The sequence below is a fragment of the Molossus molossus genome, unplaced genomic scaffold, assembly GCF_014108415.1.
Source record: "Molossus molossus isolate mMolMol1 unplaced genomic scaffold, mMolMol1.p scaffold_m16_p_8, whole genome shotgun sequence".
NCBI lineage: Eukaryota > Metazoa > Chordata > Mammalia > Chiroptera > Molossidae > Molossus > Molossus molossus.
In genome coordinates this window covers 10,293,304-10,320,620 of record NW_023425402.1, presented here as the reverse complement: position 1 = coordinate 10,320,620, position 27,317 = coordinate 10,293,304, and the positions used below count along the sequence as shown (strand labels likewise).

At 44.4% G+C, this 27,317-nt stretch overlaps 1 protein-coding gene across 1 annotated transcript in view; it reads right to left on the bottom strand.

The window, feature by feature from the left end:
• Nucleotides 1-27,317, bottom strand: part of DNAH8 (dynein axonemal heavy chain 8) — a 295,615-nt gene that overhangs the window by 80,047 nt on the left and 188,251 nt on the right. Inside the window, exons 58-71 of the mRNA XM_036248715.1 lie at nucleotides 26,745-26,867; nucleotides 24,977-25,107; nucleotides 19,957-20,110; nucleotides 18,444-18,608; nucleotides 16,848-17,074; nucleotides 14,922-15,040; nucleotides 13,228-13,331; nucleotides 11,848-12,024; nucleotides 10,011-10,178; nucleotides 9,325-9,540; nucleotides 7,448-7,585; nucleotides 6,436-6,563; nucleotides 5,648-5,819; nucleotides 4,052-4,207 (exon numbers count right to left, since the gene is read on the bottom strand). Coding sequence (XP_036104608.1) covers nucleotides 4,052-4,207; nucleotides 5,648-5,819; nucleotides 6,436-6,563; nucleotides 7,448-7,585; nucleotides 9,325-9,540; nucleotides 10,011-10,178; nucleotides 11,848-12,024; nucleotides 13,228-13,331; nucleotides 14,922-15,040; nucleotides 16,848-17,074; nucleotides 18,444-18,608; nucleotides 19,957-20,110; nucleotides 24,977-25,107; nucleotides 26,745-26,867 — 2,178 coding nt within the window. The remainder of the gene's footprint in view (nucleotides 1-4,051; nucleotides 4,208-5,647; nucleotides 5,820-6,435; nucleotides 6,564-7,447; nucleotides 7,586-9,324; nucleotides 9,541-10,010; nucleotides 10,179-11,847; nucleotides 12,025-13,227; nucleotides 13,332-14,921; nucleotides 15,041-16,847; nucleotides 17,075-18,443; nucleotides 18,609-19,956; nucleotides 20,111-24,976; nucleotides 25,108-26,744; nucleotides 26,868-27,317) is intronic.

The following is a 27,317-nucleotide window of genomic DNA, read 5'->3' as shown; positions in this document are numbered from 1 at the left end:
TCCGACCTCCCTACAGTCCGCCCTCCATCTCCTTACAGTCCGCCCTCCGACCTCCCTACAGTCCGCCCTCCATCTCCTTACAGTCCGCCCTCCGACCTTACAGTCCGCCCTCCATCTCCTTACAGTCCGCCCTCCATCTCCTTACAATCCGCCCTCCGACCTCCTTACAGTCCGCCCTCCGACCTCCTTACAGTCCGCCCTCCATCTCCTTACAGTCCGCCCTCTGACCTCCCTACAGTCCGCCCTCCATCTCCTTACAGTCCGCCCTCCGACCTCCCTACAGTCCGCCCTCCATCTCCCTACAGTCCGCTCTCCATCTCCTTACAGTCCGCCCTCCATCTCCTTACAGTCCGCCCTCTGACCTCCCTACAGTCCGCCCTCCATCTCCTTACAGTCCGCCCTCCGACCTCCTTACAGTCCGCCCTCCATCTCCTTACAGTCCGCCCTCCGACCTCCTTACAGTCCGCCCTCCATCTCCTTACAGTCCGCCCTCCACCTCCTTACAGTCCGCCCCCCGACCTTACAGTCCGCCCTCCATCTCCTTACAGTCCGCCCTCCATCTCCTTACAATCCGCCCTCCGACCTCCTTACAGTCCGCCCTCCGACCTCCTTACAGTCCGCCCTCCATCTCCTTACAGTCCGCCCTCTGACCTCCCTACAGTCCGCCCTCCATCTCCTTACAGTCCGCCCTCCATCTCCTTACAGTCCGCCCTCCGACCTCCCTACAGTCCGCCCTCCATCTCCCTACAGTCCGCTCTCCATCTCCTTACAGTCCGCCCTCCATCTCCTTACAGTCCGCCCTCTGACCTCCCTACAGTCCGCCCTCCATCTCCTTACAGTCCGCCCTCCGACCTCCTTACAGTCCGCCCTCCATCTCCTTACAGTCCGCCCTCCGACCTCCTTACAGTCCGCCCTCCATCTCCTTACAGTCCGCCCTCCACCTCCTTACAGTCCGCCCTCCATCTCCTTACAGTCCGCCCTCCGACCTCCTTACAGTCCGCCCTCCATCTCCTTACAGTCCGCCCTCCACCTCCTTACAGTCCGCCCCCCGACCTTACAGTCCGCCCTCCATCTCCTTACAGTCCGCCCTCCGACCTTACAGTCCGCCCTCCATCTCCTTACAGTCCGCCCTCCATCTCCTTACAGTCCGCCCTCCACCTCCTTACAGTCCGCCCCCCGACCTTACAGTCCGCCCTGCGCACCCAGCCACTGCCTTCGCACTGCAGTGAGAGCTGCTTGCCAGGCATACGGAACACCCGCTGGGACAGCAGGCTGTCAGCAGAGTGGGGTTAAAAACTCTCTCTCACTTGCTGTGGAAACAAGAAGTGGATTGAAAAATTAAGTAAATCTACCTTTGCCCTGCTTTGATTAAAAAGGAAATAACTAAGACCAGCAGTCCTGCACGTGCATTTCCCCGGGACGGATCGCTTTCCCACGGAGGCTGTGCCGTGGACGGCGCACTACAGGCTGATAAGGTGGAGGGATCCAAGCAGAGCCTTTGCTAGCGTATTAAACAAGATGAAACAAGGTTCCAATACGACGAAATGTAATTGTCCTGCTCTATTTCCCAAGGAGGAAATTCAATTTTTGTGATTTCCTTCCCAAGTAGGATGGTTAATTTCGTGTTAACTTGACTGCACTACGGGATGCCCAGGTAGCCGGCAAACGTTATTTCAGGGCGTATCTGTGAGGGTTTCCAGAAGAGGTTAGCATTTGAACTGGTAGGCTGGTAAAGATCACCACCACCCCCGCCCCGAGTGTGGGGGGCAGCAATGGCTCTGTGGAGAACCAGGTGGAGGAAGGGTAAATTTGCTCTCTGCTTGAGCTGGGACATCCTTCTTCTGCCCGTGGACATCGGCTCCTGACTCTTGGGCCTTCAGACTCAGATGGGACTTCCACATTGGCTCCCATGTTCTCAGGCCTCTGGGTTTGAACTAGAACTTCACCGCCGGCTTTCCTGGACCTCTAGCTAGCAGACTGTGGGACTTCTCAGCCTCATAATCCCAGTCTCTCACAATAAATCTCTTTCTCTATGTCCGTGTACAGATATCCTATCATTTCTGTTTCTTTGGAGAGCCTTGACACACCAAGTTGAGAAATAATAATTTTCAAATTGTCGATGTATTTAAGATCACCTTTTGCCATCTTCAACATATTCCATAAACTTGAAATCATATCTTACAGTCATAATTCCAGGTTTCATTCACTTGATTTTTCTTGTGCATAAACACTAAGTGGTAGATGCCACCAGAGCCTGGGTTGTCTGCAGAGGGACTGAGGTGTTGGGTCTTTACGAGGTGAATACCTTCTCTTTCCAGAAGTCCAAACTGTAGGTCCTGCAGAGGACCCTGACGGTGGCCTTGGCAAAGTGGCCAAGGTGGTTTGCAGCCCAGACATATAACATGTATAAGGTGCTTCATTTTTCATTTCTTTTTCCTTCTCAAGTCGAGAAATACTAATTTTATTTCACTTTGTTTTCATGTATGTGTTCATGTGTTAATCCACATATTCAGAAAAGTCATGTCTTCCAAGTAAGGCGAATACACTTCTATCTGCTTGTATTCCAGCAGTAGATGATTTTTAAAAAGCAAAAGTGTCTCCAGCATATGCCTCATACTTCTTCAAGAGGGTTCCTGGGTCTGGATTGCACCAGGAAGGACATTACTGAAGACTGTCGATGAGTTCAATGCCGAAATAGAGAGACAAAGGGAAGATCAGGAAAAGGAAGGAAGATGAGCAGGGAGAGCACGAGCCAGGGGAGGCAGGAGGACGGGCACAGGGACGAGTTACTGTCAAGCTGCTCCCGACAGCCGAGCTCAGGAGACAGCTGCCTTCCGCCCTCATGCTCCTCAGCTCTCCCCTCCACGTCCACGCTCATCCTCCCGAGGGTTTCTCTGGGTTGTCTCCGTAAACACAGCCTGATGCCCTGTGTTCGGGGTATCGGGGGTGGGAGAACCTCGGGGATACACCTGAGCACGAGGCAGTGCCCACCTGCAGCTCAGCACTGATCTCAGGAAGAAAGCTTTCAATATTCCACCATGAAATACGGTATCTGTTGTTGGCTGTTTGTCAAGGCTCTTTATAGGACACCCTATTCTCAGTTTTCTGGAAGTTCTACAATGAACGGGTGTTGAATTTACCAAGTATTTTTTTCTGCATTTATCAAGACAACCACATGATCGATTCTTCTGTGTTTTTTCTCCCTTGTAATGATGATGCACTTCGATTCATTCCTTTAAATTCAATAAATATCAGAATTTATATATTCTATATAAAGAAGTGTGCAGAAAATATAAAGAAGGGGTAAAACCATGAACCTGGTCCGCAAGAAGTCTGTGGTACAGAAGAGACAAAAGTCAAACGTGCCGAGGCCAGTGATTCAAGACAGACTCTGAGTCCGCAGCAGAAATATGACAGGGCCGTGCGAGGCATCAGCACCAGCTGTCCTGAGCTGAGGACACAGAAGGTCTTGACAAAGGTAGCGTTGGATGTGGACTTTGAAGAATAAAGATTTCTAGCTGGGATTTAACTGCAATGGGCAGCAGGTGGAGAAAGACGTTCTCATTTGTAGAAATATCTTTGCGGTTGCATGGAAATATCAATGGTAACAAGCTCCCCCAGGGAGTCAGGAGCGTTGGAACCCTGCCCTTTGTCCACCGCTGCCTAAAATTAACACCTTACTGGACTTCGACTCCAATAGCGACTCTAGTATGCCATGTAGTACCCAGTGTCTGAGGGAGGTGGCGCAAGTGGCCTAAATCACAAGTGTTTCTGCGGCTTTCCTGTGAGCCCAGACCCAAGGCCCTGAATGACACCCACGTCCAACACTGGCGAAGCCACAGAGCCAGGGAAATGCACAGAGAGGGGGCTGCCATCAAGAGAGCACAGAGATCAAAACAGCCAAAGCTGTGCCCCGAATCCCTGTTACAAAACCCAAGGGTGCCAATCAGCAGACAGTTACAGAAATGACAGCTCCGTGCCTGTTCAATGGCAATTTTGGGAAAATTGCATGATTTCAAGATCACTGTCCCCTGCGCCGAATGGTACATACCTGCAGGTCATTTTCTTTTTCCTTCGATTTAATCCAAGTTTTGCCTTGAGTTTGCGGATCTATGAGGAGCGGGTACCTAGTGGCCTTTGTCACAATAATGCCATTCTGAATCGAGAGGTCATCTCCTGGTAGTCCCTGCAGCCCCCACTCGCCAATCTGCACAACAGGAAGTGGACGTGGCCATTCAGCGGAGAACAAGAACGCTTTCATTAGTAATTAAAAGTCTACAGTATAAACTAATTTAAAATTTGGACATATATTTTCCCATTGAGAGTATGCAATAGGGACCTAGAAAAACACCCCACACTTGTCAATGTGAACCGAGGAATATTACGATTTTTTAAACAACTGCATCATGCAATGAGTCCTCTCTCTAACAATGCAAGACCAAGTCTAGTCCTGCGTGCTGCACTTGCGTGCTCGTACGGGGCTGTTGCTATACCAAGAGCACGAAGCGTGGCTGCTGAACCCTCGGTCACACAGGGGCTTGACCCAGGGCCACACTGGCTTTGCGGGTGGGATCCAGCCTGGCTGCAGAAGGCAGAGATAATGAATACCGGTGATGAGATGTCAGAGAAAATAAACCCCAGGATAGGCCTCTGAAACTTCCCCTTCCTGCCCTTTGGTTCTGCACGGGGATTGCATAGCCGGAGGCAGAGAAGTTAGGGGAGATGAGATATTATGTCCGCGGGAGCTCATTGATGACATTAAAAATATATATATTTCCTTTCCAAATTAAGAGGGAATTGCCAGCCTGCCTCCACATGTCAATAAAATCACCCGACATCCAGCCAACCAACGCGCCTCACCCGGGTTAAATCATCCCGCACCCTCAAAGGCCGTGCTTAATGAAGAACATCCTGGCCCACTTCGCCTCACCAGTGACCCACTGTATCTTCAAAACATGATCTGGTCCCTGTCAGGGCCAGCTCCACATTGTTTGAATTGGAAAGATTAATTCTTAACTTTTAAGTAGAGATAACATGAAATTAATAGCATGGCATCTCTAAGGCAACTGGGGAGCACATTCACACATCAGAAGCGCGGCTCATGAATACAAATGGCCTGGAAAGCACTGGCCGCCACCGAAGTTCTGCAGGACACCCTGAGAACTGAGAGGCAGCAACTTCCCCACCAGGCAGGCTGGTGAGCAGGTGACCCCATTACTCGGGAACACCGAACGTGCCGCTGTGTGCTGCTGTCGGACACTGACAGAGGGCGGCCGAGGACCGAAGGAAGGTTAATAACGGGACCTAATGTCCATATTCGTCTAAAATGTTTGAGAGAGAGAGTGCTGTAATAGGACAGAGGTAAGACCTGACAGGATCTAAGGAGAACTCGGTACCAGCAAGCCCGGAGCTCACACATGGCCTTTTAGTTCACAGCGGTGCTCTGGTACTCATTTGAAAGCAGGGTTTCTTTAAATGTCCAGGAACTTCGGTACGACAAAGAAAATTCATTGTTGGAGCTCTTAGGCATTTGCAAACAATCTTTTCAATTAAATGAAAACAAACAGATTCGGTGTACCTTGATTGCCTAGTGAGAAATAAATCGAGACTGACATTCAAATAATACTGGGAGGAAAGGAACACTTACCGTTGGAGGGTCCACCAACATGGAAATAAGATTCAGGTTTTCACTGAAAGGAATTTTCCGTGCTCTCAGCTCTAACTCCCACTGATCTTTAAGCAGGTAGTTCCTAAATATCTGATTGAAAGGACCGAGGTAGGAAAGGAATCCAGTGCACAGCAGAATGTCACCCACGAGCCTGTTCAGGAGAAAACACAAAGCGGGTCACCCACGCCTGTGCGAGCTCTCCCACGAGGCGTCGGACAGGCCTCGGTGCGGTTTGGTTTTGTTTCCAGGTGCAGTCCTTCTCTGCTCCCTGCACTCGGAAGCCACATGTGGAGAGACCGTGGGAAAGCAGTGGCCACAGGTGGGGAAGGTCAGGGAGCGAGACAAAGGGTCCTCCCGAGGTCCACGGGTCCAGAGCCTTGCCTCCCAGAGGAGGAAGGTTCCCTGTTCCCGTCCCCTGGCTGGCCCTGTTCAGAATCAGTCTTGGGTCAACTATTCTCATTCCCCCCTCTAAGTTTTCTGAGCACGCCAGTGGTGAAGAGCAGAGGAGCTAGCCTATAGATTGTTCTGGCAAATCCAAACCATATCAGAAGCAATCTCGTGCTGCAAACCCACGTTGCTGAACCAAAATTGAGATGAAAGGTGTTTCACAGAATTGTCTTCCCTCTCTGTTTCACTGGGAGTGGGCACCTTCAGCAGTTTCTGAGGCCCTGGGGTTCAGAGGTGGAGTCTCTGTTCTCAATGTCACAAAGAGGTGGCGTTTGGGGTGGTGACTACGGACATTATATAACAGAGACTGAAAGGTATACCTATTAATCTGAGCTTTGAACTCTTTGCTCTGCTGAGTCCACCGGATTTTCTCCCCACTCAGCCCGTCGATGAGGGTGGACGCCGCCTGCATCTTCTTCCTGCACATGTCGGCGTCGCTGAGCAGGTCCTACGTGCACAAAGGAGGGTCTCAGAGAACTTGGAAACCGCTTAAACATCCTTTACACGCACACATAAAATACATGGAGGAGTTTCTTAATGTGCAAAATAAAGATCATCTAAAAATACAGTGTAAGTGAAACTTCACATATTACATTCTGGTAATATATTCAGCATACGGTTATTTTGCATTACAAGATTTCAGGAAAAGCGATTTTGTGGGAATCCAAATCACATAAGTTAAAATAGTATTTCTAAGAACTATTTTCAAAATAGACTCAAATCAATAAAATATACCATTTTGAGTCTTGGATTTAATAATAATTCTGAGTTCTCTGCAGTTCACCAAGGCAACTTGCGCCCACTCACAATGGCCAATTGTTACCATTGCAGGGAATGTGTGGGCTGGTAAACAGCCATTATTAACAAATTAAATCATATAAACTTATAATTAAACAAATTCTATTAAAAGAAAAGGCAATAAATAGCTAAAACCCCTCCGAATTGCTATGTCTAGGTGTCACCTAAGTGAAGGCATGACGTCCGTTGGTAGAAATAGACACAGTGGTGTGGCTGCTGCAGCTAAAACAGACAGATAATTGAGGTCAATTGCCCTCAACTGCACAATGAATAAAAAGTGCATGAGCTGGACCTGATACCCAGTGTTTTAACTCCAAGGTCAGTTCTTTTGGGTATGACATCACAGCTTCCTCTTACAGAAAATGGTTATTTAAAAAAAAAAAAACTTGAAGTATCAAAGATCCCAAATCAGTAGATGTTGCCAGCGAGTAGGGGCATTCGGGTGAATTTTTTTTGTCATAAACATTTACCTAATTTCTAAACACAACACATACTTGTGTAACATCTCAGTGCGTTGTGAGTAGTTAATCTCACCATTTTCTCATTCATTGCTGCATCAAATTTTGCTTGTACTTTATCCAGCTCGGCTTGTTTCTCGTCAAGCAGTGACTGTGCCTTCCCCAGCTCAGCGTTGGCGACTGCCAGGCGGCCCTCCTGCTTGGCCAGGTTGGCCTTAGGAGGAAGAGCAGGAGATTAGTGCAGAGCCGGCTGCTGTATTCGCGCTGCCAAACATTCGGGACTTTGATCGGTAAGCAGTAAATCACTGATTTTGCCCCGGATGGGTTGGACCTGTATCAGTGACTTCCGCTGGGGAACCAGAGGGTCTTGAAGATACGTCATCGAATTTCTTTTCCTTTTAACTACTGTTAACATGGAAAAGGCAGCAACGTATAGAAGGAGAACAAAAACTACCCGTGATTTTACCTACTGATAGTCTCTGAGTACTGTGTTTAAAAGTTGGTAACTGGCATTTTGATTTTTTTACCACCTAATATAGTATAATCATTTCCCCTACCCTTAAAACCTTTTTTCTGGAACATCAATTATATGGCTGCAAAATATACTGCAATTTGGATGTATCATCATTTACATAATCTTTTCTGTACATTTAGACCTTTTTTCATTTTTAATTATTATAAATAATGCTGTGATAAGTATGACTGGGTATGCAAACATTTCGGATGGTTCTCTTGGTATAGATTCTTTGAAGTGAAATTACCGTAACAGTAGTTTTTCATCTTTTCCTAAGTCCTACAACATGTTAATTATATTTTTTGTAAATATAAACTAATTAGGAAAGTAAGATAGCCCCAGAGCCTTCTGGTATAGAATTTTTTTAAAAACTTTCTCATTTTCTTTCTCAATATTTCATTTACTTGAATTTAACCAAATTTTTCCCTAGGAAATTTTCATTTCCTTTAGATTTTCTAATGTATTTACATATAACTGTGCAAATTTGCTTTTTAATTATTTAAATCTACACATCTATGGTCATATGGATTTATCTTTCTAGTCTCATTTGTTCTTCTATATTTTCTTGATTAGATTTTCAAAAAACATATCTCATATTTTGTTTTTGTAAAGCACCAGTTCTTGGATTTACTCATTAATTCTACTTTTTTCTAATTTTTAATGTTATTTTTATTAGCTCTATTTTACTTTCTTTAAATTTTGTGTATGCGTGTGCTTATAAGTGAGTATGTACTAGATTTAGTTTCTTTGATTCATTTAAGGATGAAGAATGTATCATTTTACCACCTCACAAAAGCTTTGGTAATTTGCTTTTTGTCATCATTTTCTAAATGTAACTGACTAACTTTTTCATGCATAAATTTCCTAATTTTATTGTTTATTATCAAAGAACAAGGCCTCAGCAATATTTGCTTCTGGGAATTAAATCAAGGTCTTTTAGCACTAAATATGATCAATATTTATAAATGTTTCTTGGACAATAGAAATAATTTCATATTCTTTTTTATTTATCTTTATTGTTGAAAGTATTACAGATGTCCCCCTTTTTTTCCTACACTGACCCCCGCCACCCTGCTCACCTCCCCTCAGCCACCTTTTTTGGGGGATATAACAACCAAATTCGGCCTCCAAACCTCCTCTCCAAACTGAAAAGAAATGGCAATTGTCTTTGCTGGCAGCTTGGTTATCATTCCCAGTACATTCCTTCCCTGTGCAAGTTTAACAAGCTGGTTTCAGTGTCTTGTCTGAGGGGCCCGAAACACGTAACAGATGTAAAAAGAGTGAGAAACTATGAGCGGGCACACAGAAAAGAAAAAGAAAACTCTGGTAACAGGGACACCTACCCTCACTGGTCAAAATTCGGCTTTGTCTTGTCATAGCAGCCGTACTAATGCCTGATTCCTAAGCGCTGAGTTACTGGGAGAAGGAGGGAGACCTACCTTCAGAGGCAGCACTTCCCTGTTGATGCCGTAAAATGTTGCCATAGCAAGCGTCCAAGACAGCAGACCAGCCACATTCCCACAGACTTTCTTGGCACTTTCGAAAGAGTAGTCATCCATGTTGAAATAGGGCTGCAGCAACTCAACAGTCTCCTCATTGATGGTGTCCTTGGGGAACTGCTGGAGGCTCCACAGGAATCCTGTGGCGCTCATCAGCTGGAACACAGAGCCTCAGCCTGTAGTTCTGGGGGCACATCTGTACTCCCCCCCCCCCCCCCGAGGCCGTATACGCTCCAAAGAAGGGACGGGTGACTTGCTCTAAACGTGCAAATCAAGACTGTGGCATAGTCAGCCGAAATCTGTAAACTGCAAAGTATCTTCTCATTTCCATGGTGAGAGTACAAAAAAAAGTTACCGAAGTTTCCTGTCAAGTGAGTGCATTCAAAGGGGTTGACAGCAAGAGTGTGCCAATACTAGCCGCTGATTCTGAACAGATTTTATAAAAAGAAAACATTCAACCTAAAAAAATCTTTCCCTGCTTACATTCGGGAAGATGCAGATGAAGATAAACTATTCAATACACAGAGGTTGATTTTTATCTGCCAGCCTGTCTGGTCTCTATCGAGTGTCCTGGGGTGAGGACAGTGCTGGACCCCACGGGGCCCACAAAAATAGATTTTACTTACTTTTAATGACTCTCCCCATGACGGCTTGCAGCAAGGTTTTTCTGGATCCATAGTAACAGGATCAATTTTCTTTTGAAACAGTAACAGAACACAGTCCATGATTCTCATGATAAGATGCGGGGGCTTTGCAAGTTTCCTTACCGTGGCAATATCGTTTGGTTTGATAGTCTGTATGGGGGTTAGAAATCAATATTTGTTGTTGTTGTTGTTGAGTAGTAATCATAGTCACAGGGAAATCTAATACTTTTAAATAACTAAAGTAGAAAACATTAAAATGTATTTTCTCCCCAAACCCTGACAGTGTCTCCTCAAGGGGTCTGTATTCCAAAATGTTCCCTAATGGCTTGTTCATGGTGATTCTAGGATGTCAGTTTGTTTGAATTCTCTTTCCCTCTGTCGCCCTCCGCTAGTCCTTTAGAATAAATATCACGACCATTCATTGCTTACCCCCCCACACCTGCGTTAGCAGCAAACCTCATTGATGAGAAACATTAACAGAACTTACATCCTCAAAGCACAGAGTCTCTATTCTGTGTGGACAATAAAAGAGAAACAATAATAGCAGAAACCTCATCTTTGGTCTTCATTTTGAGGGCTGCCCTATTTATGGAAGGGAGAGGAATTCCAAGGAGACAAGAGAAGGTATTATAACATATGGCTCATAAAAATATTTTTTAAAGTTTATATATGTGAGCTGTCCTCATACTTCTCCCAGAGCGAGAAGACACAATTACCCTAAACCAGGATTACCTGCCATGATAGGAGCACAGGGGTGACAGAATAAAGGAGAGCCAGAAGAACCAAAAACTTTCTGGAAGGTGTGAGGTCTGCGCCTGGTCTTGGAGAATGACTCTTACTAGGTGATGAAGGTTAGCAGGAGCATTCCTGGCAGAGGGAGAGACTCACTTAGACAGACCATGATTCTTCCAGAAGCCTACAAGCTTTTCTGTATAGCTGGATCATGCGTGTGTAGGGACAGAATGACGAGAAGTCAAGGAATAGATAGAAGCCAGCTTCTCACCAGCAGCAGCAGTCAACGTACTGAGTACGTTCATGTGTCCAGCAAACTGTATTCATCACATTTTTTAAAATATGTTTTTGTTGATTTTTTTTTTTTTAGAGAGAGGGGAAGGGAGAGAGAGAGAAACATTGATGGGAGAGAAACATCGATCAGCAGCCTCCTGCATGCCCCCTACTGGGGATCAAGCCTGAAACCGGGGCATGTGCCCTGACTGGGAATCAAACCTGGACCTCTCAGTCCATGGGACTGATGCTCAATCCACTGAGCCACACCGGCCAGTATTTATTATTTTTAATGTTTACATTGACCTTTCAAGGATCAATGAGGAATTATAGTCCCCATGGAGACCCACGGAAGTTAAGTCAATCTACTTAAGAAGTGGTTGCCCTGAGAGGCCAGTGCTGATCTGCTGACTCCACAGTCATGCCCTCAGCGCCGTGGATGCCTGGCTGGGGACCTGATCCTAAGAGCAATGGGAACCACAGGGGGATTTCCAAAGGGCTCGTGACGTAATCCGAGCAGGATGCTGGAGGAACTGAGAAGGCGCTAAGTAACCGGAATCCCTTATGCTGCAGGTCAGGCCATTAATCACTGGCATTATTCTCAGTTCTCAAGGAAAGCTGATGTACAGAGTGACATTAGTAAATTACGAGAAGTAAATGCTTAAAATCAGAACTGGGACAACTTAATCAGTGAAACCATTTGTTTCCGGACTCAGAGATGAGAAGTCACATGAAGAACGCCAGTCCAGAGTGATTCCATGGCATGAGCTGTGGTGCCCGTGAGGATTGGCGGCGAGGGACAAGGAGCACTCACGTTCAGGGCCGCTTCTGCTTCTTCCAGGGCAGGTTTCGCCGCCTCGAGTTTCGTCTCAGCTTTTACTTTTTCACTGTCAATTTCATCCACAATTTTCTGGGCTTTGTCTTTGACCTCCTGCACTTCATTTTTAACTTTAGCTGAGGCTTGAGCGCTCACTGTGACTTCGGCTAATACCTGTTAAATTGAGGAAACACAGGAGAGCACATAGAAACCTTTGAGCAGAATTTACAGATTTGAGCACTGAGCGAATATTCATTCAATATAACAGAAAACATGAATAAGAGCAAATGTATCCCCCCATCTAAGTCATACACACACACACACACACACACACATACATATATACACACATATATATGATTACATATATATATATATGATTTTTAATCTTCATCCAAGGACTTTTTCATTGATTTTTAGAGAGGGAGTGAGAAACATAGATGTGAGAGAGAAACATTGATCTGTTGCCTCCCGTACGTGCCCTGACTGGGTATCAAACCCTCAGCCTTTCTGGTGTATGGGACAGCGTTCCAGCTAACTGAGCCACTGGCCAGGGCTAGGTCATGTATATTTTGAGGTGTATTAAAGTAACTCCTTTGTGCAGTTCCTTGCAGTCTGTTATTTCCTACGCTTTCCCTCAGGCTTAGAACATATACATAAATACTTTAAGCTTTCAGTAAAACTGTACTTCTGCTCCATGTAATTTCTAGAAAATTAAAATAATTCAAGTAAGTGTAATGAAATGAGATCAGCAACCACATTAAACCTCATATAAATAACAATAAAAATAGCTCATATTTTAAGTGCCTACTATGTGCTAGAACTTTGCTAAGTGCCTTTCCTAACTCTGCTTTCAGCAGCTGGCTCAAGGTCAAGACTTTAGTGTCTACTCTTAACTGACTCTCAGGGACCGAGAGCTGAAAGCAGTCTGAGGCTGGGGTGGGGGTGGGGGGATAGATGAAGGAGCAGCACACACATATTCCTACCGCCTTGGGAGGAGTATCTTTTTTTTAACTCCACCAACTCCTCCTCTTATTTTTTTCCCCTGCTTGACACAAACTTCTGAGGAGACCTGGGCCATCCTGGAAACCTAGAACACGCAGGGACCTTAACAAATATAACTACGGCCAAGCCGAAATGTCATAAACAGATGAGAGAACAGGATGGACAGAGGCAGAGAAGAAAGACTAGTCTTAGATCCGGTAGAGGATGTCATAGTTCAGGTGTGTCTTGGTAAAAGTTAAACACAAATATCTAATGGTCTTTGGGAACAGCATCTTGCCAGAAATAAGTTTACAGCCTGTAAGTTTATAAATGCTTTTCTTGAGTACAGAACCGTGTCCCTCAGCCCTCGGGGTGAAGGAAATGCGAACTCACCTCATCCGCTTTCACAGAAGCCACCGCCAGCTCCTTCTCCTTCACTGCCAGGTCCAGAGACAGCTTGGCGACGGACTCGCTCGCCTCCATGAGCTTGTCGAGACCTTTGCAAACACACAGACCCACACTCTTGAGTGCACGCATATCCCTTCATGAAATATGCACTCACATTCACTACTCATAAGTTACCATATAAATACTAGACTAACACAAGGTCATCCATTATGGACAAAAGCTTTAATAATACACAAATCTTAGGAGTAACAATCCTGACCACATTTCTAAGAGTCTCAGCGGGGGTGAGGGGTGAAGAAAATAGCTCTGATTGGAGAATATCATCTGGCTACAATAAAGGGAAAGTCCCAGTGTCATACTGAGAACATTAATCGCGAAACTTCCTTGATAAACATTAGTCAAGAAACATACTTGACAACATATGCTCCGCGTGGCTTTACTAACACTTTGTGGCTGTCATTTTTTGCCTTTGAGTCATATTGCGGCTGAGATGGCAAATGAGACACTTAATCTGTTAACATTTTGTTGTTCTCTTCATCATAAAAACGAAAATATCTGTTAGAACCTCTGCGGCTGGCTCTGTGATTTCAGTGCCAGAGAGCCAAAGAACCGTGGGCTTTCTCACGCCCCAGCCGGGTTCTAGACAGGGGTGTTCGGGTCAATGTTCCGCACCTGGGCTCCTGAGGGGGAGGGGAAGCGCTCATTTATGTGTTCTCAGCTTCCGTGGCGTAAACACTCCCCCCGTGGCCCACTTCGAGCCACCACGAGAGTCTCGGCAGTGCCCTATTATATAATTTCTACCCACAGGTAGAATGGAGAGAACCTTAAGAACATTAACAATAGCAAAATAGAGAAAAAATAACTAAGAAGTGATAAGTTTTGATTATTCATTTTGCCTTCATTTTTTATATCATTTGTTCAACGGTAAGTTTATATAATTCCGTTTTTCGTAAAGGCTCTGTTTAACAACCAGGTCGTGAAATCCCTGCGTGTAGCGACCAGCTCCCACGAGGCGCGGGTCCTGGTCACGCGGAGCAGCTGCGGGAAGGTGAGCCCAGGACAGAAAGAAGGTGGCTTCTTTCGCTGTGTTTTTGGCATCAGTCACTTCGCTTCGCCGACCCTGGAGCTCGGTTATGCTCAGTGACCAAGGTTTGTGTCGGAGAAGTAAGAAGGAAGCACCACAGGCTTTCTGGACCTATCATTTATTCCAAGTTCTGCTTCTACTCATATGTGCTGAACCCAGAAAGCCACTGCTCAGGTAAACTCTCTTCTTGTTTTTGTTTGTTTCTGCTTAGTCTTTTCCTTTGTTAGAAATTTGAGAAGCATTAGCATTGCAAAGTTTATACAAATTGAGGGAAAATGCAGTGAGACCAAAAATCGAAAGCGTGGTCAGTTCCCAAGAGCTGGCTGCTCCCCAAGTGACTGGTGACCTGTTGCCCGCCGGGTGCACCCAGAGTTGAAGGAGCTGGGAGAAATGGTTCTGGGAAGAAAATAGGCCAGCTGTGTGGATCTTCTTCTGCCCAGTTTCTTGCCAGGTCAAAAGACCCTTAAGGGCATTCCCTCAAAGACTCCATTACTAACAGTAAAGTCAGTATCTCACTCTCAAACACAACAACATCCACCAAACAAAATAGCAGGATCCTTATCAAACAAGCCCTTAAAAATGCCATTCTGCTTACCAATATTCATACGCTCCGCTTGCTCATGGATAAATTTCACCTTTTCGGTATAAATGTTTTTATAACCATTTATGAACGAGAGATAAGATTTGGGGGTCACGTGTGCTCTCCGGCGGTACCTGAAAGGAGAACATAAAGTGATCGTCATCTCTGCTGTTGGGTGGGCTCCCACAAAACACCAGAACACGCTCCCCCGACTGTGACGTCAGGATGTCCCGGGGGAAGTCACTAGCAGGGGGCAGGAACTGTGAGGTTTCCCAGAGGTGAGGTGGTGAGAACACCATCTGTCTTGACCTTTCCAGGGTCTTTGTCTCCACTCTTACCTGACCCTGGGCTTCTGTTTCTTTGTCTGGAAAACTGAGGAAAGAATCACTGCTCTACACCTGCTAAAATTTTGTGAAGACAAAAATAATGTATAAATAGCAAATGTAAATATACTTTGCACACTTTAAGATCCTGTGCAGGGATAAGTGGTTGCAGTGAATCTCCATGGCAGTCTGTTTTCATTCAACTGGTATCGGCTGCACAGCTCTGCACTGCGAGGAACCGGCTGGGTGGGCGCCCCCGGGTCAAGACCAGCCTCTCCCCTGATTCCCTGGGCTGTCCTTGAAATCAAAGCAGCCACACTGGATTCAAATATGAACTATGGGTGTTAGTATAGCAATTCTAGTTAATAATAGAAATAAATAAAAAGAGTAACTTTGTGCAGGAGAAATTCAAGTCAAAGAAGAACTCCACATATACTGTGAAGTCATTTTACCCTTCATATTCATCTTGCACTTTTGGAGCTCAGCTTATTTTTACCATTAAAAATATTTTAAGGACTTGGCATATGTATGACCATCACTAAAGTGTTATGTAACTATTACATTCAGAATAAACTTCTACAATCTGAGAGGGTGTGAAAAAAAATTGAAAAATACACCAAGTGTTTCAAAAATAGACACAGGTTCTTCTAGCTATATGAAGGGAAGAAGTTCTCTCTGTAGAAAATGGTAGCAGGAGGAGTTCAAACGAGGTAGAAGGAAAATCTTCCTAACAGTAAAAATTAATACACACAAGTTCACCAAGAGAATCCAGGAGATCATCTAGAACTATTCAAGAGGGGTGACTAGTTATAGATTTTTTATAAACTTTTGTGAGACAGGGACTCTCCGGAAAATCAATGAAATATTACCCAGTGTCTCTGTGCAGAAAAATAGGTACAGTCTTTCTGGTGGGCTCATCACCCCAGAAGCCCATCTGTGAACCCTAAGGGAGAAGCCCCCTCTTCTAGAAGAAGTCCATGCTGGCCAAGGACATTCACAGCTGTCAGTCGTACACAGTGACTGTCATGCTTGGGGTGGGGGTGGTATTTTTAAACTGTTGAGACCAGTGTTCACGTATAAACACAACTGCTGCTTTTAGTGAGTAGATTCTCCTACGGCCAATTAAAATTGTGTTGCATAATGATCTGGCCTAAACGCATGATGAAACATGCATCACTTGATCAGACTGAGCGATGCAGACCCAGAGCCGGAATGTTCTCCTAGCAGAAGGCAGCGGCGAACGCTCACCCAGCGCGCTGCTGTAATCACAATAAATAATGCATCTGAACAAGAAACTCATTTCAGACAGTTTTAATGAATAGTTAAGTCATTTTCCAAAAAATTAAGTAAACAAAACAAAGCGATTCATTAAGCATGTGTTCCTCGGAGGCCTGGAAGGAAAGAGGTACTTAAATACGGACACTAGTTCATTTGAAAACCGTGTTACTTACCGTCTTTTCAATACATAATCACTAGAAAATCAAAGCAAGAAAACATGTCAGTGCAGCCGGGACTCTGCTCAACCAGTATGACGAGTCCTTCCCTGGACTGTTGCACTTGACTCCTCTTGGGAGTGAACTTTTGCCTGTTGCTTTCATGCTTACGTGAGGTCACCTACCTCTGGAAGTAACTTTCACAGCTCTCTGCCACCATGTCATGGAACAGGCCCATCGTCTCCACGACTTGTCTTTTGGTGTCACTAGAGCAGACAATGTCATAGCCGGACAGGAAGTAGGAGGCCACGGCCACCAGCGCCTCCTTCGGCCAGAGACTGAACCAGTCCATGGTGCAGCCTGATATCAAGCCGGGGAACTTCAAAGACCGGGCGCGGAACTTCTCGCCAACCTAGTGACAGCAAAGTCAGAAAGCATTAGAAACGCAAACTGATTACAAACCGCCGGGGAGAGGTCTGTGCATGCTGAGCCAACAGTGAGACATCACAATTTTTTTTTTTTAAATCCTGGGCTGCATTAATAAATAAATTAAATGTCCAGATGAAGGGAGGTGATATTTCCACACTCTTCCCATTTCTAAAACTACATCTGTGTTTTTGGATTCAATTCTAGGAACGACCCCTTAAAGGGAAACTACCAAACTCGACCCCTTCCAGAGAGATGGCCGGGACAGTGAAAGGCTGGACACGAGAACGAGTGGGAACAGCAGGAGGAGCAGGGGGTGTTTGCTCTGAAAAGGAAACGGTTTAAGGAGTCTGCGCACTTTCCCCAAATATGAGGAGCTGTATGCGGAGAGGGGTTGGGTTCATTTTACAGGACAGAAACAGAATCACAGGGGGGAAGGCAGAAGAAATTGAACTGATTATAAAGAAAATTTTGCTGACTACTAGATTATCTAAAAATTAAGCAGATGCCTTTTAAGTTAATGAGCTGCCCCTGGCCCGGAACAGAGTTGACCAACAGAACTTTCTGTGGTGATAGAGAGTTTCTGTAAGTGCTGTCCAGCATGGTCGCATGTAGCTATTGAGCATCTGACATGGCGCAAGTGGGACAAAAAACTGGATTTTTATTTTCACTTAATTTTTTTGTAATCCTCACCCAAGGATATTTTTCTATTTATCTTCAGAGAGACTGGGAAGGAGGGAGTGAGAGGGAGAAAGGGAGAGGCATCAACGTGACAGAGGCACATTGGTTGCCTCGCGCATGACCCCGACCAGGGCCAGAGACAAACCACAACCGAGGTACGTGCCCATGAGCAGAATCAAACTCATGACTCATTGGTCTGCAAGCTGATGCTCTAACCGCTGAGCCAAACCAGCCAGGACATATTTTCACTTAATTTTAATTAATCCAAATCTAAATAGCCATACATGTCCACTGGCTACCATATGGACAGTGCAGAGAGCTACAGATATTTAAACCTACATCAGGGACATTCTAGGTGGCATGTCTTCATTGCAGGTAGAGCTGGGCAGGATCATATCACCAGATCCCTTACGATTCCGATAATCTATTTCTCTACGTAATAAAAGTTGTAGCCTATGCAATAATTTCTAATAAGATGAATATTTTAAAATATTACAATCTGATAGGGGATTTTGGTCCATGTAGACTGGTGGTAGTACAGTGTTGATTTTATTTCAATGTAACAAATGTTAGTTTCTGAGCACATCATCTCATCAGAGAAGGTAAACTAAGTATCTAAATACATTTACATAAGTAACTCCTCCTACATAGATGTAACTAAAACGAACACTCACTGGAGAGAAGCAGAGAACCACATGCAAGTTCTTCCTTGCTCTTGAAATGAAGTACTCATACAGATTATCAAAGGTGGGGGGGTGGCGGGGCAGCTCCTTTTTCATCACTGAGATCAGACCTTGGGTGATTTCATCTATCTCATCCCGTGCAAACAAATTGGAGATCTGTGAGGAAGAGACAGACAGTGCTCTGTATTACAAGGTTCCCCACAGCTAATTCTCTGCCAGAGTCTGGTCCTCTTCTTCACCGTCCCCCCAAACAAGTCATCTTTTTCCATATTTTCTTTCTGCATCTCCACAGTTAAACTTCTGGTTTGCCAGAGTTTACCAAGAGTACAACTATTTATTGAGCCAGTTGAGTGGTTTAATCTGGAGCAAATTATGTTTCCCTTTGTTCAGATAGCTATCACTAAAATGCTCTCTCTCCACCATTTTAATCATTTCTTTCAAATAACTGAGTTGTTGTCACTCTCAGCTCTGGCCCCCAGGTAGTTAGCCAGCTCTTATACCAATAAGCATCCACAGACACCACTGTGCAGGGAAGAGTTAGCACCGCAGCCTGGCGATGAGAAGGCTGTGCTTGCAGGACTGGCATCTGGGAAGCTGGCTTTTGGAAGGTCTCCTCCATTGCTAATTGATAAGGTGCTTCCATTGTGCCCAGGCTCCTTATGCACACCTGGGGCTAGGTGGCGAGGATCCACATTCCCCCTGGGAGGCTGGAATCTGGGCAGTTGTGGCTAGGCCGTGAGTGGCTACACGGCCAGCACCAATAAAACCCTGGGCCTCTGAGCCTCCCACAGGCTCCCCTGAACAGAAGCACAGCGCAGGTGGTCCAGCGCTTCTCTCCCGAGGAAGAGCATGCTCTGGACGGCCTCCTGGCGGGAATGGAGACAGCCTGCACGTGGGTTTCTCCAGGCTCCACCTGATGTGTCTGTGTCCTTACTGGCCTGGCTGTGACTCCTTACTGTGCTGCTTTAATAAATGTTAGCCGTGACTACAAGTAGGGGCCGAGTCCCATAGGTCCCTCTAATGAAGCAGCCGTCGTGACTGGTCATGCGTGCTGACCCAAGTGTGCCAGCAGCGGGAACACTGACATCTACTTACAGCACACAGAGCTCTTTCAACCCTTCTCCATTCCCGGTACGCAGGGAGGGGGTGGACAGATGGACGGACAGATGAGTGGTGGGTGGGTGGGTGGGTGGGTGGGTGGATAGATAGATAGATAACTTTGTTCCTCCTAAAATAAATTACAGAATAAAATTGAAGACTGAAGAGACAAATAAGCAGTCATATTTTAAATGGGACAAAACATACAAAAAAAAATCTAGAGGCAGGCAGCACTCATTTCATAGGAACTTCAAAAAAATTTACCAAATCTCCTGTGTGAATCATTTCTAAAATGATAAACGTGTGATAAATGGCCTCACGTGCTAAAGGTTGCTGGGGGGTTGCTGCCTTTTCTACTGAAATGTAATTTCTGTTTTAAAAACAGGGCTCTGCTTTGGAGACCTACCTCCCCTGAAGACAGCAGGTTGTTGAGATATTCCAGGAAGGCCTCGTCTTTTATTTCATTGTCGGTAAAGATGAAGGTGATGCCTTTTCCTTCAGCCCCGGCAACTTTGTACAAAAATTTTAAGTCATCTGTTAGATTGCTCACATTATACGACCTAAAAATAGAAGTGGTAAAAATTAAAAATTAATATATATATTAATTTATATATATATTCATAATGTATCTCAAAATACAATAAAACCTATGAAGATTGGAGCATAATCTGCACCTGCTCCAAAAGATACGCAGTACCAAGGCCTGCTGAAAGCGCCGATATTAGGGTGAAACGGCTGTATGTTACTATTCAAAACACGTTCCACTTAACTCCGGAAGTGAGGAACTGGGAATTGACCAGAAGTGACTCATTAAGAATCACTGGGAAAGGGAAATGAACTCTTATTCCCTGCAATCTGACAGGCCTCCCAACAGATTTTGCCCGAGGGTATATATGTATAATATCTAAAACGAATTTGAAATTTGGATGAGTTTGGACTGATAAAAAAAGTCAAGATAAATTATAAATAAAATTAGTGATAAATTATATATAGTGGTAATTTGTGCATCCTGTTAAGTGGCCAGATACAGAGACAGCCTACAAAGAGATGCATTATGCAATGTGATATAAATAATAGAAATGCGATAATTATGTGGTTACAGATTATGAGATCTTGGTCTCTGTTTCCCTGTTTTCTGTTTCCTGCTGTGTCCTATCAGAGCTGATGTCAGGTGTAGAAATACAGCAGACATTTTCTCAGGTGCCGTATATAAATCTTCATGAGGAACCTGAAGACAAAGCCTTCAAAGAAACCCTTATTTGAAGGAGGTTTTTACAGCGCACCGAATAGGGAGCTAGACTACGGGCACTGGGACCAGAAGGGCCTGGGTCCACTTCCCCTTTCTACAGCTTTAGAAAAATTCCTTCGCATTTCTCAGCTCTGCTTCCTCATCTGCAAAATGAAGGTAACACCTATTTGCAAAGGTTGTTGTGGGCATTAAAGATGACATAGCCTAAGAGAACTTAAAGGAATGAATAGCTACCCCCTCCTGAGTGACACCACAATAAAAAGTCTTATATACCTTGGCAAAAGGAACTCCATCAAGAAGAGAACACACATGCCTTTGAAAATAAATCCCAAGAGGGGAATTCACTAAAAAGAGAAAGTGGTAAGCTGCTTCGCCGAGACGCAGCTGAGCCTGTGACGGACCGCGGCGCCCACCTCCTGCAGAGCGGTGGCAGCGGCTGTCCTACAGTCTGCCCCGTGGCTGGCCAGTCTCCGAGCCCACCCGGCTAATAGGTCACCGAGCACGTTGGCCATGTTTGTTTGTTTTTTAGTTAAGTGGACTATTATATATTGTTCTTCCGATATATGGACACAGTCACACCCCACCCTCTCTTGTTTTTGTTTTGTTTTCCTGTTAATCCTCACTCAAGGATATTTTTTCCATCAATTAAAACAATTTTTTTTTCTTTATTGATTTTTAGAGAGGAAGGGAGAGGGAAAGAGAGAAACATCAATGAGACAGAACATCAATTGATGCCTCCTGCATGCCCCACTCTGGGGATTTGGCCCACAACCTGGGCATGTGCCCTGACCGGGAATCGAACCGGCAACCTCCTGGTGCATGGGTCGATGCTCTACCACTGAGCCACACCAGCCGGGCTCCACTGATTATTTTAGAGAAAGTGGAAGGAGGGGAGGGAAAGGAAGAGACAGAGAGAAAAACATCAATGTGAAAGAATAGCATTAATTGGTTGCCTCACGCATGGGCCCGGACCGGGGCCTGGGATCGATCAAACCTGCAACCCGGATATGTGCCCTTGACTGGGAGTCGAACCCTAGACCCTCTGGTGCTTGGCCGACGCTCTAACCATGGAGCCACACTAGCCATGGCGAGCTAAGCTTCTTGAGGACTTAGCTCCTAAACGTGTTCTCTCTGCTTCTTCACTTCCTCATGTGATGCGGCCTCCCCCCTCCACTCCACTGAGAGTTTGACATGGTGACTGTTAGTGACCACTTGTCACGCCTTAACTTAATCAACACCTGCAGGCTAACTCTTCCCCTCCCTGGTTTCTGGCACCCCCTCTAGAGTTCCTCCGGGCTTGCCTCTCCGTCTCACCTGCTGCCCCTTGCAAGCCCCCTGCGTCTGTGCTGGGTGACCTCAGAGTCCTTTCCTCAGCCTCCTTGTCTCCACACTAAGATCCTGTTCACACTCCTTGTTGCCTGAAGAGCGTTCTCACCACGGAGACTCCTGTCCCCAGAACCTCCCCTGACACCACAGCCACGCGTCTCACCGCCCGTGGAAACTGTGTGTTCTGCACACGTCTCCCTCTCCGCATGCTGAAGTCTCACTTTGTTCAACACATACTTTTATAGTTGGTGGGAAGTACCCAGTTGGGGGTAGTGGTAGACAAGACAAGGTTACAGTGGTCCGTCCTCAGAGCGCTTACAGCCAGTGGAAGAGACAGAGACGTGAACCAGCACTGTGTTAGTGCAGTATGATTAAATGCCACTAGAGAAGCTGGGGTGTCATCCCAAACTCTTTCTTCTTTCCTGTTCTCACCCCATATCCAACCAAGTGCTAAGTCCTATCACCCTACCTACTTTGAACTGTCCCCGCTGACTCCTCTCTACTCCCTCTGGCCCAGGATTCGATATAATCAGGGACGGGAGGTCATGCGACTGGAAAGGACTGTCGTGAAGGAGGATCTCTAGAAACAGGAGGGGGTGCCACACCACACCAGGGCGCCAGGCAGCAGGAGTGAGGACAGGGACAACTGCCAGGCCTCCCTGTAGTTTCCATGAGAAAGGCAAGGCAGGAGGGCTAAGCAGCCTTAGGACTGGCCAGTTAGAATTAGTCCAGCAGGCTCTGGGGCAAGATCCTGTCCCTAGTCAACCGTCCTTGACTTGGCTATGATCAAGGCAGAGAACTAGCGCTGCCCGGAGCATAAGGCCAGAAAGAGGCGTGATGAGGTCGGGCTCTGGATTGGCTGGTTTGCATATGAAAGGCACATTGCTGGGCCAGCCCTGGGGGGAGGGTCTCCCCAGTCGGCAAGGTCCCAGTGCCAGAGCATCAAGAAGACAGAAAACAAGAAAGATAGGCCACACCTCTGCCTTGAGGCAAGCCTCTGTTGTTTCTAACTACAGTGAGGCCGCACTGCCCACCCTGGACCACAGCTCAGACACCCACAGGCCAGGCGGGGACGTCAGCGAGTGGAGCAGGGCCGGGGCTCAGTACCAGCCGCCTGAGCTCGTAGGCCCGCTGTTGCCAGGGCCTTCAGTCATTTCAAGAGAAGTCAGAAATGTTTTGTTTACTTATCTGAGATCTCTCAATTTTTAAATGTTGAAAACGGATCAAATTTAACTGAATGAATCTCCAAATGTCTGTTTTTAAGTGCTGTCGTAAACTGAGCTTATTACATTTTTATCTATTGGACAGCAGTGGTGTATTTGTGTACAAGTTGAAAAAGTGATCTAAAAAAAATACAAAAATGCAAAATGCTAAATATTTAAGACAGTGTTGAAGAACAATACATTTGTTTGAGACATGTTAAAAAGCGACAGTAATTAAAGCAGTGAGTAATGATGCAAAGATAGATAAACCAGTGGGATAGACTACAAATGGATGATCACTTGATTTATGGGGAAAATGACCCTGTCGTATGGCAGAATCAAAGGTGGCCTCTGGAATAAATAGAGCTGGGTTACTTTGATATCCATATTGAAAAAAATCATCTTAACTACTACTACCTCAGACTTTATGAGAAAATTAATTCTGGATGGGTTACATGAAATGAAAAATGAAAATTTTTACATAAAGTTCTACATGGAAAATGGCAGTTTATCTGTAAATGTGAAGAAAATCACAGGAGAATATCTTCATGACCTCAGAGTAAACAAAACATTTCAACAGAATACAAAGAGCACTAAAAGGGGAAAATTGATAACTTAAATTTCATTAAAATTAAGATTCACTAAGAGTGAAAAGGCAGACCAATGACTGGGAGAAGATATTTTCCATTCACACTTAGACAAAAAAATTATATCCAAAATACAAGAAAAAAAAACTCCTAAAAACCAATAAGAGAAAGAACCACACTCCAATTGAAAAAATAAATAAATAAATAAGCAAAGAACTTAAACAGACATTTCACAAAACAGACTGTCCAAATGGCCAATAAGAGATGAAAATGTAGTAAAAATTATTAGCCATCTGGGAAATGCAAACTGAAGCCACAATGAGATGCCCTCAGTTTTGCTATAGTGAAAAGGATTCATGATGTCCAGGACGCGCGAGGACATGGAGGATCTGAACCTCTCGTGAACTGTTGGTGGAAGTGTGAACTGGTCGAACCGCATTGGAAGACTTCACCACAGACCCACTGGGGCTGAGCAGATGCACACTCTATAGCCAGCAATTCTGTCTCTAGGAGTATACTCAGACATGTACCAAAATATTCCTAACAGCTCTGTTTGCCCCCAAGCCCCACAAGTGTTTATCAGCATTACAGTGGGTATACAAACTGTGGTGACATGTGTTGCTGTGGAAGACTATACAGCAATTAGAATGAACAAAGTATTGGTTCATCAAGGATGAATCTCAAAACAAGGCAAGCAACAGAAAAGATACAAGAGAGTAAATCTGGTATGACTCAGCTGACATAAAGTTCAAAAATAGGCAAACTAATCAATGGACTTAGAAGTCAGAATATGGTTACCCTTAGAAAGGTAGTGACTAGGACAGGCCATGAGGGGGTACTTCTGGGGTGCTACTAATGTTTCAGTTCTTCATCTGTGAGCTAGCTACATAGATGTACTTCTGTGTGACACCCACGACTTGTGTACATTTCCTTATATATGTTACACTTAAAGAGTTTACTTAAAAAAATACACCAAACTGTTGCGTTTTTTTTTAAGTAAACATTTTACACTAGAGAAATTAACTATAGAAAAACATATTGTCTGGTTTTCCTTTATTTTACCTGGTTAATGTTATCTGGAATATTTGATATCCAGCTATAAAAGATGCCAATCTCGACAGACTTTGCTTCCCTGAACCACCAACACCCACCAGCAATGCATTTCCGCATGATGCACGAATTATTCGTGAAATCTGTTTTGAAATAAAAGAGAATTTATTTGAAGGTAGAATTAAACCATTTTCACTTTCTTGCACGAAATGGGTCCAAGATTTGACCATATGCTTCCAGACTATAGTAAATATTTTCCTTTTACAGTGTATCTCAGAATTTTAAAAATTAAAGTTCATAGTGATTTATTTGATTCAAATTATTTCCCTGCCCATCTATATTTTCATCACGAAAAACAGACCAAATTATCTTTCCTGTCCTATTTCAAAACTATTCTCTGTGTGTGTTTATGCGATTTTTTTTTTTTTTTTCAATTTAATGAATGGGTGGTGGAGTTGCTGTTACCAACCTGCAGGAAGGGTAGACTTGTTGGCTTACTATTTATCAGTCTAATACACTGACTTACTAGGTACCCAGTTCTACCATGAATACTACCTCTATGCTCTCTCTTCCAATGAAAAGTCTTTAAAAGTATAAAAATTCTACTTGTAATGGGGGCAGAAAGGCACTTGTAGAAAAAGATTTAAAGAAACAGTTTTTATAGTCTTGCGTTGCTTTTCTATGGTCGATTTCTTCGGTGAGGATAAGGCTCAAATTGTGGTTCAAATCTTGTTTAGGTCCATTAAGGACATTGCTAAAAAGCTGTCTTTTACATTAATGTCACTGATGAGGAAGACAGTCTGGCTGGATCCCTAAATTCATTATCACTACTAAAGAGAATGTTTTAAGTGCAAGTACAGATGGCAGATTTGTAACGACACCTGGATGTGTATCAATTCTATCATTGTGCTTTTAAATATGTTAATCCCTTATACGGTTTTGCACCTAGGCCCCCAGGACCTAGCCACCTTGGGTACTCCTTGTCGAATGGTTGAATGTAAAACAGCCCTAGGACATCTAGAAATTCACCAACTTTGCAGACAACAACTGTACAGTTATTGGTTTGGAAAATGATGCAATAATTAAGAAATAATAATACAAGAATAAACTCTGTGTTTGGAATACTCACAACTGTAAACCTACTTTTGCCCCACTCTGTCTAATAAACGGTTAAATGCTTCCTTTATCAAACCTCTCTACTCTGGTTCTGACTCCTGGAGAAACTCCGTTGTGATCTACAAATTATACAAAGAAACAACTTCTTTCTGTAGCCTCCCAGCCTTAGATCAAACAATACACTTTTTTGGTGCTGCTTCTAATTGGATTCTATTTTTTCATCAGTCCTGTCCACCCGCTTGCCCCTCCCCCACCAGTTCGCCCCTAATCTGTAAGCCAATCATGAGACTGACATTTTAAAGAGCATCAGCTTCTCCTCCATGAGGAACAGAATTCCTATTATGTCAAAATTTGATTTAAGAGGGAATATTTCTTCACAGGGTTCTCCAGCTTCCTTTCGAGGAAGGTAAAACTTAGTGTGTCAAACACTTTGAACACAAAACCCATCAATTTGGCCTTAAAAAAATTTGCTTTCATACAGGTGAATTTAAATAAGGGGTTTCCGATTAAGCCTTTGTTTCCTGAGACAGTGAACTAACCCAACTTATGGACACTCTTCTATATGCTACCTGACAGTTTATATCTATTCCGAAGAAGTTTATCTGTGAAATCTACTAAGCTTTTACATGATCTATTTATGTCCGTAATAGTCAACAGTTAGAACCTTAACAAGATGAGTCATTGCATCTTTAAAAAACACCAGATCAAGAGATGTTCCTCTAATGATCTCATTGAACTGTCTCTGGTAAAACTGGAGTCTTTCAGCCAGAAAGTCAAAGGATGGTACCTATGGGTGGGGAAAGAGAGAAAAAAATACATGTTAAGATCCAAAATTTATAAAAGCAGCAATTGTAAAGACATGCAAAAGTAATTCTCATTTTTTAAAAAACCTAATGCACTTCCAAAACTCTGTCATGGATTGGTTGACTTAATTATTTCCATTTTCAGAGGCCTGAAACTTAACCTTCGGATATGAAGTTATTCCTGACTTTTCCCACTGACTCCTACCTGCAGCACTAAAGGTTGGAATATAACAGATATTTTACTCAGTTTTTATTTGCTTTTCAATATTGTTTATGGATTTAAAAAATATATACACAAGTTTAACACTGTTTATATCATCAAAGTGTTCTGAAATAATTATTTACGTATTTGCTTTGCAAATTGTTTCTCCCCATTTATTTCTTGATCTACATGCACTTCAGAATCGCTGTGTAACCCTGCCTAAAAGTCCCTG